The sequence below is a fragment of the Athene noctua genome, chromosome 14, assembly GCF_965140245.1.
Source record: "Athene noctua chromosome 14, bAthNoc1.hap1.1, whole genome shotgun sequence".
Classification (NCBI taxonomy): Eukaryota; Metazoa; Chordata; class Aves; order Strigiformes; family Strigidae; genus Athene; species Athene noctua.
In genome coordinates, this window is record NC_134050.1 from 15,804,158 (window position 1) to 15,817,255 (window position 13,098).

The 13,098-nt window shown below is 40.7% G+C and overlaps 1 protein-coding gene across 6 annotated transcripts in view; it reads left to right on the top strand.

Annotated features, from left to right (window-relative positions):
• Nucleotides 1-13,098, top strand: part of KCNC1 (potassium voltage-gated channel subfamily C member 1) — a 129,848-nt gene that overhangs the window by 80,752 nt on the left and 35,998 nt on the right. For 5 of the 6 annotated variants that reach the window (XM_074918548.1, XM_074918552.1, XM_074918549.1 and 2 more), the window contains exon 2: nt 11,646-12,579. In XM_074918548.1, the coding sequence (XP_074774649.1) occupies nt 11,646-12,579 (934 nt within the window). The remainder of the gene's footprint in view (nt 1-11,645; nt 12,580-13,098) is intronic. The other variant, XM_074918550.1, reaches the window with a different exon arrangement.

Genomic DNA, 13,098 nt, shown 5'->3' on the forward strand with positions numbered 1-13,098 from the left:
TCCCACAGTCCTTGAGGCAGGTATTAGATACCTCATATATAAACATGTATTTAACAGATTTCTGTGTGTGATTTAGCATATTATAGTTTTTACATATATTATATAATGGTATGACGTATGATGTATTATTGTATCTATATTATAAATATTACATAGGACATTATTCGTAATATAATATATCATAGAGTATTGTAATAAGGTAGAGTATAATTAATACACATGCAGATATAAATGTGTGTCTATAATTATAATTATATATTAATCTTATTCTGTACATATGTATATACAAAATATTGATTCCCTTTCTTCCACCATCGGTGACACACATCTTCATATATACCCAGGATTTTATTATTGAGTGGAAATTTGCAGCCACTCTGCAACAGCAAGTCCATTTTTAAACCCTTCAGCTGACTGTGGGACTAGCACTGCGGAGGGATCCTGTATTTGGGGGCATTACCATGAATGTATGGATTACCATTCCTAGGGCAAGAGATCCTGTGTTGTGAGCAACATAACACCTTACTGAGAACCTGCTCTTGAAAAAGACAGTCAGCACTCACTGAATCCAATACTCTCAAATTTTGGTCTGAGCCAAGACAGACTATATGACAAAGGTTATTTTGGAAGTTGCCTCCAAAAAGCTACCAACACAGTTTTATTTTGTCATTAATCTGGACATCTAAAATGGCTCATAGCCAGTCAAAACCTAGTACTGGCAAAGATCATTGTCAGTGGAGATTTTGTATGAGTGAGGATGCTCCCATCCTGCGCATTATCCTTGCACAAATTAAGCTGTGCAATAGACTCTGCCTAACTGGGAAATGAAAACATTCTTTGCTTTCCAAAATAATTTCTCATTTGCTTTAATAGTTCTTAGAGTTTCTTAATGTTTTATAACGACTGACTAAAGTGATGGGACCAGAGAATTTAGGTATTTGATATTTAGGTTTTGTAGAGCAAAGGCACAAAAGGCCTCAATATTTTGTAACATATTTAGGCCATCTAGGAGCTTAGCAGGGCTTTTCTGCGACACACTGCACAACAGTAAGGAAAGAACTGTGGCTGTAATCCTTTAAAAGCACAAACTGATACCTATGGCTTAAGCTAAGTGAACACTACGAGAGGAAAAGTGTCTACAACACACTGCTAGTCATAATCTGGAAAATAAAAAAAGTTAATGAAAAAATGTTTTCACTGAATAATGTGAAATTGTCTAAAATGAAGCAGTCATTGAAATGCCTGGGGTTTAACACCACATTTTCAGCCACCTTATTAAGAAGCCCGGCAGACATCATCTAAACTGCAGTGAAAACAGGAAATCCTGAGCTCAACATTTAGTGGCACCAAAGGGACCCCTGGGCTTCCAGCTTTTCAGAGCAATGAGGTATTCTGAGTGCCTCAGTTCTGAGGTGCTCAGCTCAACTATGAGAGGGCCAACACTCCGATGGTCCCGTAATTTAAAGCTCTTTGGAACATCTCTTGTAGAGTGGTGAGAAACTGAGGTTTCAAAAATCCATGGTCAAATATGAAAAAGGTTGGTCTGTGTCTCCAAAGAGGAATTCTACCACAATTACTTTTGCTACAATATCGCTTTGGGAGATAAACTAGATTAAGGATCCCACCATCTAGAGGCACTACAGACCCCAACTGCCGACCTCTGAGGGCTGATGCTTTCTGGATCTTCCCCTTACTCCTAGTAGGAGCTGCCAGCATCTTACTGACACACCCTGCCAGCTATGGGGGAGTGCATGTGGAAGCCCATGTGCAGGTAGATTTCACGCCCTCTCCAAGGGTCATTATGTAGCCAGCCTACCCACATTTTAAACACATTTTAAAGATTTGACAGCTGCTTATTTTAATTTGTCTTGAAGCAGAAGTGTTATTGTCTAAATACAAACATGATCTGGCACACAATCCAAATATCTCGGCTTAAAAACCACAGAGACAAAAGTCAGCCTAGCACATTCTGTTGTCAGGACAAAGCCTTGCTGTGCATTTCAGGTGTTTCTTCACGTAGCTCTGCACTCAATACTTCCACACATTGAAGTGTTTCCTCTTGAAAAAAAAAAAAAAAAAAAAAAAAAAAAGCAGGGCACACTCTTTCTTATGGAGCTGGAGACCCCTGAGCACCCTCTGTCTGCTTCATACTTGCAACATGGATGCTGATGCACAGCTGAAGTTGGTGAATCAAACCCCACTGAGGGTGGGCCCTGAAAGGCTACAGAAATATGTCTCCCTCTCTGTGAAAGGCTTCCAGCACCGCTCTAAAAGCAGGTTTGAGAGAGGCTGTGCTACTTACAAGCATGAGCATAAGAATTAAGCCACCTTTGGGGAAGTCACAGTGCAGAAGCTGTAACAAAAAAGGAAAAAAATAGTCTTGCTCCCCCATAAAGAGTCCCAGGATTCATGTAGCCTATAGCTAAATTCAAGTCAAAGGAATGCCTAAGTTAGCAACTTTGAGAAAGAGAGACAGTGTGTGTGTGTGCGCACGCACGCATGTATGCATGCCAGAAAGTAAAACCTGTACATCAATAATATTTGTAGTTTCACATTTCCAAAATCAAAATGTGAGGCTTGGTCAGAGATATGTACATACTTCCAGTTGGTTGCACCTGATCCTAACTATGAGCACATGTGTGATTTTTTTATTCAGTTTGGAAAGGGGAAAAATAAAAATTACTTCTAAACCATAGGAAGGCCCGAGGACTAAGCTGATTTGCAAGTCCCAGTTGGATTCTGCCTAGTTCTAGTCAGGAATTCCCCTTTGTCAAGGGATTGCATAAGAAACACCTTTTCTCTGCTCATGAGGAAGGCCTGGCAGCAAGTTAGAGAGGAAGGAAGTGTGATTTTCTCAGGAGATAAAATAGCATCCAGAACAAAGGTAGTGAGGTGAGATCCTGAAAATCCTAACACATGACACTACCACCAGGCATTGCTACAAAACTCAGTTTAGAACAGAAACTGTGCAGAGTTAAAAAAAGTTACCTACAGCCTAACAGAAAAAGAAAGAAAAACCTAGCAATAACGGACAATTAAAATTCCCTGGTTTCATTTGTCATGTGTTAGTTTCTGTTCCAGTGTATAAGATGTTACATGACTTTGTCAATTTCTTTAATTCTAGAGCATTCGACAGAACTGACAGCATAAAAGTGTGTGGCATCATCTGAAAATGAGATTAATAATTATATTGAATTTATGCAGCAAAAGTAGGAGCGTGTGAAAACAGGAGTCTAGGACTCATTAAATATTTGAATGTTTAGTGGTTGTTAGCTTACAAAAGAAGGAAAACATCTGCAAATTTCTAAATACTTATCTGTCTGTGATGGATAGGACAAAAGCGAACAAGCTTAAAATGTACCAAAGATGATTCAGGTTAGGCATTAGGAGAAGAAAAAATGCAGATAAAATATGGTGAAGCACTGGGATATATTTCCTGCAGAATTTCTACAATATTCACCATCGGAGATCCTTCATAACAGTCAGTATAGCTATCTTTCAGAAATGATCAAGGCCTGTGCTTTGGGACAGGGGAATGACATTTGGAGATCCCTACTGAATGTACATTTCCACAGTCCCTTGAGGAGACAGAAGACTTACTTTCAACAGCTACAGCTCCTTCTGCAGTGTCCCATATACCTAGCTGCAGAAGTCTTGGGGCCTTTTTGGATCAGGATTCTATATATGTTCAGATAAGAATTTCCCATTGAGCTGTTGCTGAGCAATATGAGCAACATTTCTTACTCCCACCATACGATCGCCCTATAATTCTCACTACAAGCCAGACTAGGGAGCTAGCAAGGAAGCCGGCAAAATGAATTCACATCTCTCCTCTGACAATATTCCTATTGAATCACAAGACTTAATGTATCCTGGATGAAACTGCAAAACTTGCCTGTGACCTACAAAGAACCATTTCAACCTTTGCTTGACCAGCCGGTTGCCCATGTGGTCACGGAGAGACACCGTACATACCACACTTCCAGTCCTGATGCAGTCTTGCTTATCCCAGTAACCACCTTGTCAAAGCACATGGCTGCCTGCTAGGACTAACATTTGAGAGATCTACTTCTAATTTATTTATTGCAATGTCAACACCGAATAACTTAAGCATATTTTCCACAGATGACTGCACATTTTTTTTAACACGCTGTTTCATGTCTGCGTGCCACTAAGCATTCCAAGATTTTTTTGCAAGCTGTCATATATATTTTTTTTTTGGCATTACATAACCATTTCATCCACGAGCTGCTAGTGGACTTTTTGTCTGACTCTGGAGCAAGCTTTGTCTATCTGCAAACCTACCTCTTCCATTTGTCTCAGCTAAGAAATATGAATTTGAATAATCTCGTGAGTGAACCAGTATGTTTGCTGATGTGAGCTTCTGTGTTGATTGTCATATCTCACTGAAAGAAGACAGCCTGCCAAGATGGTCATCTCTCCCTTCACAGGAAGAGCTTGGTGGTAACATCTGATTGTACCCTCATATGCTCAAATCACACCTACAAAAGCAGAAATGGATTTTTCCCTTTGCAAATAAGTTCAGTTTCATAAGCATTGCTCAAAGGATCTCGAAACATCTTACACTAGGATTCTTAATGAAATATTGCAGAGGTTGCTTTATGACGGTCTTAGCTTCTGCTCACTTCCACAGCACTATCTGGTTGCTAGTATCGTATGCCTACATTTAGTCATTTGATCAGTCATACAGATCCAATATTTCTTTCAAAAATTCAGCAGAATTAGTTGCACATTCAAAATGAGTCATTTGTTTGAATCAGGGTCCGTATCTCTAAGAAAGCCTGGAAAATAGGTCTTGGCAGATAATAAAGTGATTCTAAAACTAAATATTTTAAGGCATCTTTCATTTAACCCATACTTCAGCTGAGCTGCAGCAAAAAGATTTTTATCTTGTTAATTGTTTTGGTGATACAGGGACTAAGTTTTAAATGAAGAGTGGTTAAAGTACAGTTTTCAGATTAAAATAAAAAATAGGCAAAGCTTTGTGATTCAAGTCACAGACAAATGTTGGCAGCTTCATGCAGGTGTAAGTTTTCAGAGACAAACTTCAAGCAGATGAACTACTGTAAAAGAAAGATGGTAAAGTATTTGAAGAGATGCCTTGTGAATGGAAATCATGGGGTTTTATGCAGGTCTAGCAAAAAGCACAGGGCTCTGCATATATTTGAATTACGATGCTTTGTAGAAAACCAACTCATGGGTTGCCAGCGCTGATCTGAAATTCTTCTGAGCCTAGCTTGTTCCTTTACAAGATATACAACATTTACCAGTTATAGACTTACTGAAAAATTACTAGACTTTGGATTTATTATTTACCCCACCCACTTCCCCACCCCTCTTCCCCCCCCTCCAAAAAAAAAAAAAGCAAAAAAATCCCCAACCCCAATGTACTAGAGCTCACTAGAGTCATAACATACTTTCCTGGAAGCCCCACAACACTAACAGCTCCAGCATTTCTCCTTCAGAGACAAAGATGGTGAGAGTGTTCTCATCTCCCACTTTGGTCTTGGCAAGCCATGGGTTCACCTATGAGAGGAGCAGCAAATCTCATGATGCTCACAGGCCCTGCTCATAAAGACTAAGACAACCACTGCTTAGTTCCTGTGCTTTGTTGGTTCAACAGGACCAGGAGGGTTATGAGGTAATGATTTAAATGGTTTTGTCCTTAAAACTAAAACTCACCAGAATAGATCTGTAGAAAGAGAGGGTGCCACTTTTACAGGAAATTTCCTGATGCTTCAATAGATGTGGTTCAGAAAAAATACCATCTTCCTCTGCCTTTCATCCAGAGGTTCAGGACAGATAGAATTTCCTGAATTTCCCTGACAAAAGGATAGGGATTAAGAATCACTTTTTAAATACTTCTGTAAGCAGTTGCAAAGGGAGAGGCTGGCAAACCTTCTCTGAGTGTGATCTGTTTCTTTTCCCCCATCTAGCTTGCTTGAGTCAGGATTGTTAAATGTTTCTGAGCAGTATCAAACGAGAAGAGCATCCGTCTGTGGCGTGCGGCTTCTACTAATTCACTGGGAATGTGTGATCTGGAATGAATTATGAATGGTGTGTCATGTAGACCACTATTTCCTAGAAAACAAACTCTGAAGTTACTGAAACTTGACTTGCGAAAGCCCTGCTGTTTCCACTGCCACCACCCACTTTCCTTGCTGTCAATGGTTCAGGAGTGGTGTCCCTCTTAAAGACTCGGCCAAGGTCTCCCTTCCCAGGTCCCCACTCCAGACGTACACTGGGCTGGACACTGGGCAGACATAAATTGGCAGACAGTCCCAAGCCCCAAAGAGTTTACTATCTAAAAAAAAAAAAAAGTAGACAAAGGATGGTGCGAAAGATGCAGGCACACGTGCTTGAAGACTAGAATGTGTCGATTGATGGTGGAGGTTGGAAAAGAGCATCAGTCATCTGACTTCTGTCCCAGTGCTTCCATCACCAGCCCCCACTGCCCATCTGCATTGAAGCCTGGCAGTTCCAGGTGCTGCATCAATGAATTCTAGTGGGTTACTGGGCCCATTTGTTTAGAACAAAGCATAAAAAAGGTTTCTTATCTCCAAGACCAGAACTATCTCAGAAATGCAAAGTAAAGGGCTGTTTTAAAACTGATTCCCAGAAGTAAACATCCACACGTATTTAATACTGTCTGGATCAATCTTCAGACCTTTTTTCTGAGTGAGCCTAGCCTCCTAATCCTCATTTATTAGAAGGTTTATTTGTGGTTATAAGGCTGTTGGACTTTTGCTTTCTTTCCATGCTGAGTGGAAAGATACTGGCTCATTATTCATGAGAGGCTAGGTCTGATTCTGTTACAGCTATGCAAAGCTGATGTGAAACTATTCTGAACTAATTGGGACTTCATATTCACACTGCACTGGCAAAAATGGCTCGGGCAGTGAGGAAGCAGGGAGAAGCAGGCCTTTGAGAGAGAAAGGGACAGAGAGAGGGAGAGATTTAATCAGAGGCAATAAAAATTATATGATGAAATTATCCACTTATGGGCATGACGTCTTTTAGACTCTTTCAAAATAGCCTTATTAAAATATATCCACTATTAACAGAAATCATCCAGGAGTGTAATTTCTTCTCTCTCCAGAATGAAGACATTTCAGTGTAACGTATTTTAATCAAAATATAAAATCTCCTCTCTGCCTTCTCTTACAGCTTCTGTGGTTTTGGACAAACTGAGATTTTTTTCTTTGTTGGTATTAGAGCCAGAAAAAAGCAATGGCAGCAGCATCTCTAGTCAAATAGGAATCATTCACATGTGTCAAAGCAGATAAAAGAGTTTTGATAACTTCAAACATTTTACCTAGGTATTTTCTTAATTATAGAAATTTTTAGCTGCCATTCTGTAACTCAACAGCACATGACATCACTTCATAAAATCCTCACTCCTTTCTTCCAGCCCATTCAGATCCTGGGAAGAAGAGAAATTCTGTTGTAAAATGTAAGGAGAAAGAAGATTAAGAACCACTAAATAATAAAAGAGCAATCCGTTGGTTTGATTCGTGTTCAGGCCATTACTAGTGAAATAAACAGAGATAGCCTTATTTTCAAAGATGTTAGAACATGTACAAGTTCCATAGCCTTCACTAGATTTTTACCAGCATTGCTCATCTCTGGACTTGACAAGCTATCATGTTAGACATGATGGCTGATCCCTGTTGGCCTCTGACGGTGGGCTGGAGAGCACTCTTTTTTCGATCCCTTTGGCATGGCCTTAGAAAAACATACTTGCTGAATTCGGTGTTATTGGATTTTGCTTACAGCTTGCTAGATCTTACATCAGATAATTAACAAAGAAAAATATTCAGAAGAAAAAAAGGGTGGGTCAGTATAAATTTGGAATCACAAACATAAATCTATGCTAATGATGTATTATGTATTCATTTGAGGCAAGCTGCTGAATTTCTGTGTCCCAAGCAGCTGCAGGTGATAAATCTCAGAAATGGGTGTCAGCAAATGAATTGTCAGGCCTGATTCTCAGGCTTGTCTGCACTTCTTTGGATCAGCCAAGGGATTGGGAAATGGTAACGGGACCTTTATTAACAGGCTGCTCTCCACTGTCTTCTCCTTTCAGTCTGTGCAGACTTTCTTCTAAAACAACAAGGGTCTTTCGGTACTGAAGCCTGGAATGACTAAAGAGCATTTTTACTTCCTAAATATAAAAGAGGTTTTAGGATTAGAGAATAATTCAACAAAGAAAATTAAATTGGAGAAGAAATACTCAGATTCTTCTTTTCAATAATGTTGCTCAGACACTGTTTTATGAAATCTTGAAAGCAGACCCACACTTCCAAAGCTGCAAACCATTCAAGAAGACCATTCAAGAAGATCCCCATCACTGGGAAAGGGCTCTGGATGTTGTTAAATACAGACAGAAGGAAGCAGACACCTCACATTCATTTAGCAGGTGCTTCCTGCTCTGCTGAACTGGGGACTAAAGGTTCTCAGTTCCCCTCTGAAGCCAAGGGAGAGATCATGGGTGTGATGTTCTCTACTGATAACACTGCTGGCATGTACCTCTGCAGAGAACTTGAATGTCCTGTCAGAATTAATCATTTCTTTCCTTTAATACAGCAAAACATCACTTTTCAATATACTTACTGTGCAAGGTCAGCCCGAAGCTTGTCCTAAGCAGAAAAAACTCACTCAGGAGACATATTCATATATACCAAGAGAAGAATTGCATTTTGAGTCAGCATAAAGAAAGGGGCCTTCTTCACAGACCCCTTAAGATGCAAAATTATTTTATTCCCCTCTCTGCTTGTTATCTGTGAGTGCAACCTGACTTTAAAAAGTGTCAGCATTTCCTTCTACAACTTGAACTCTCAAGGCTCTGTGACTCTACAGTAAAAATCTGCTTCAGGCTGAAACAGAGCAGACATGCTGAGGCTGCTAGCAACATTTCCCTAAGTTCTTGGTGCAAGATGCTTTTTGTTTCTCTTTTTACTCATACTCAGACAACTGCCGTATTAACCTTTACTTAATTAAGCTCCAAATGTTAACAATATCATACATAAACTGGCTTGAACCACTTAAAAGACTCTTCAATTTATTTTTCAGGGAGACTTGATATACTAAAGTCAGTAACATTAAAGTAAAAGCATATAGAACCTGTATACATTTATCTAGGATCACAAAGCACATGACAAACACCAGCTGGTATTTTCTTTAACCTATTTTACAGATGGAGAAACTGTGCATGGAGAAATTTCCATGTTTAACAGCAGAATCTGACAAAAAGCTATCTGTGGCCCAACTTCTCAATTTCCCTAACCTCCAGATCTTTTATCTTCCAGACAACTATTTATATTTGACATTGGTTTTAGCACATATCAGCATGTATATTAGATCATTACATAACAATGCTATGATAGCCTGAAGCATTTAGGGGAAGGTACTGGGGTTTTTTTAACCTGTAACAATGGCTAGGTGCTGATCTCCTTGGTAACGAAGTTGGATTTGAAAAGCAGAAGAGCCCATTTGCTTCTGTATCCTTCCAGCTTATTTGCTTTTACCGGCCACACACTGGCACAGGCTGTCCAGGGAGGCTGTGGGATCTCCAACCTCGAATATTCAGACCTGGACCAGACAAGACCCTGAGCAACCTGGTCCGACTTTGAAGTTGTACCAAACCACCTCCAGAGGGCCCTTCCAACCAAAATGATTCTGTGATTTTATTCTCTGCCAGTTTCTCTGTATTCTATTGAATCATTCACATAAACTGTGGCAAATCCTTGGGTTTGACTTTGTTTACTAATATGGAAGGTCAAGTGTAATTCTGCACTAGGTCCACCCAGGAAAGCAAACAGGAGGAACTTCTTCATTGCAGGAGAGTTTTGGTAACTTGAAGCATAGGTTATTTTTAACTGGTCTATTCCTTTGGCAGCAATATCTTTTAGATTATTGCACTGCATTTACTAGCAACAGAAAATTAGAAGAAACTAGTTCTTTTTAACACCTATATTGGCTACACTGCTGTAAAAGGGACATTGCAAACAGGACACTAAGAATATTTGAATATTATTTTAATTGCCACAGTTTCTCGTGCTCATGAAGATGGTGAAATAATATCTTATGTGATGTCTCTTTTCAAGCACAAGACAAACAGGAAGGTAACAGATGCAGGGAGTGAAATAGAGGCATTACTATTATTGTACTACTCCAACACAAAAAGAGACTTCTTAGATATAGGAAACTTAACTGATATATGAATATTTAATTGATTAAAGAAAGACCAAGCAGAGGAACTGTGGTTACAAGAGTTCTGAATTTTGGCCTGACTGTATCCCTCAATTATCCAAGAATACCACCAAGAGCTCTCCTTTAGGCTGAGAAAAACCTGAGAAAAGCTGAGTGAGTTGGAGCTGTTCAGCCTGGAGAACAGAAGGCTCTGGGGAGACTATTTTGGCCTTTCAGTACTTAAAGGGACTTATAAGGAAGATGGGGACAGACTTTTTAGTAGGGCCTGTTGCAATTGGACATGGGGTAATGGTTTTAAACTAAAAGAGGGTAGATTCATACTAGATCTAAAGAAGAATGTTTTTATGATGAGGGTGGTGAAACACTGGAATGTTCAAGGCCAGGTTGGACGGGGCTCTAAGCAACCTGATCTAGTTGAAGATGTCCCTGCTCATTGAAGGGGGGTTGGACTAGATAACCCTTAAAGGTCCCTTCCAGCCCAAACTGTTCTATGGTTCTATGAAAAGCAGGAACTGAAGCAGAAGAGGCAAATCCTCCTAAACTAAACACTCATTGACTTTGGGGGGCTGCCTCACTGTAACCTGATAAACCAAATTGTAATCCAACAGCCTTACAAAAGATTCATCTAGTTCTGGTATGAGTCTTACACTGTAATGAGAATCTCTTCAAGAAAACCTTCTCTGATAAAATCCAATAGATCTGTTTCCTTTTGGATCAGCTGACAGGTGAACCTGAAACCTCTTTCTCCCCCTCCCTGTCCCCCACCCCAAAAGGTCTGGAGAAGAGAACTGAGAACAGAGAATTTACTCTAGGAGAGCTCAGTTTGATACATGACTATTCCTCAACCTGTCCCTGAGACTTGGCAGGAAAGTCTGATGATGCCAAGCAGGACTCTGCTCCTTACCGCAGAGCCCACCTGAGACTGCCACTAGTATTTACTAGCACCTTACCGAGATCTGAAACCCCACAACTGTCACTAAGCTGGGAGCAGGAGGCAACCACTATACCACTGACACAATACTTGCTTGACAATTGTCCTAGAAGGTGTGCTCTATCTTTAAGACCAGGAAGTAACAGAAGACCAAATTCAGGAAGGTGGAATTTCAGTATGTCCTTAATCTTAAACACCACACAAAGCTCTGAGATTTAAATGCTTGCTTAAATTTACACTCACACTAAAGTGCTATCTGTATAGGAATGGAAGTTCACATGTACTTACATACTGCTGTCCCTCCAAGTTTGAGTGTTAGGCTGTCTTTGCAGGTGGGCCTTGGCATCTTAAGCTCATAGGAAGAAGGTTTGGCATTATCTTAAGTTTTAATATAGCTCTTGTCTCTCCCTGGTGTTTCAAAATCAAAGCCCCTGTACTTAACCTACTGTTTAACATTTCTCTTGTACCTTTCTTTCCACAGTATGTGGCATTTGCCTCCCTCTTCTTCATTCTGGTCTCCATCACCACCTTCTGCCTCGAGACCCATGAGAGATTTAACCCCATTGTGAACAAGACAGAAACTGAATTCATCGGGAATGACACCCAGGTGCGGCACTACAGGGAAGCAGAGACTGAAGCCTTTCTCACCTACATCGAAGGTGTCTGTGTGGTCTGGTTTACATTTGAGTTCTTGATGAGAGTCACTTTCTGCCCAAACAAGGTGGAATTTATCAAAAACTCTTTGAACATCATTGACTTTGTGGCCATACTGCCTTTCTATCTAGAGGTTGGACTCAGTGGCCTGTCTTCCAAAGCTGCTAAGGATGTCCTGGGCTTCCTCCGTGTAGTCCGTTTCGTGCGAATCCTACGAATTTTCAAGCTGACCCGCCACTTCGTTGGGTTGCGGGTCTTGGGACACACCCTCCGCGCCAGCACAAATGAATTCTTGCTGCTCATCATATTTTTGGCATTGGGCGTCTTAATCTTTGCCACGATGATCTATTATGCCGAGAGAATAGGTGCTAAACCAAATGACCCTAGTGCCAGTGAACACACACACTTTAAAAATATCCCCATCGGCTTTTGGTGGGCTGTTGTCACCATGACGACCCTGGGCTACGGAGACATGTATCCTCAGACTTGGTCAGGCATGCTGGTGGGGGCCCTCTGTGCTCTCGCTGGTGTGCTGACCATTGCCATGCCTGTCCCTGTCATTGTGAACAATTTCGGAATGTATTACTCCTTAGCTATGGCTAAGCAGAAGCTACCAAAGAAAAAAAAGAAGCATATCCCGAGGCCACCCCAGCTGGGATCCCCCAATTATTGTAAATCTGTCGTAAACTCTCCACACCACAGTACTCAGAGCGACACTTGCCCACTGGCCCAAGAAGAAATTTTAGAAATTAACAGAGCAGGTAGGAAACCTCTTAGAGGAATGTCCATCTGACCGTTAACCTCCATCCCGCGTAGTGATTTAAGATTCAGCCAGACTGCTTTCTTAGAGCAATGGGTAGCACATTTATCCATTCTAGTCCCACCATCACACAGTGAATAATATGTGTGAAGTCTAGGTTGCAGGGACAAATGGTACAGTGGAGGCTGATCAGCAAAACTAAGGATGAGAGCACGCTCTAGGAGCCCAAACTTTGGTCCTGGTTAAGGGCATACAAGTCTCAAGATATTTTGAAGAGCTGTTACATCTAGTGGAAGAATTTTGAGAGTTCTACAGCTATGTTGCTGGACTGTGTAATGCGTTTCAGAGGCTCCTGAGAGCTGAATGCTTCATAGAGCAGAGTAGGAGCCAAGTACTCAGCAATTACAGAGTTTTCTGACAAAACAGGGCTGGAATTCAAAACAGCCAGATGCTTTCTCATTTGTTCCCATTTGGGACCTTTCAGCTGTTTTAAATGGCAGATATTGTACATCTCATTACA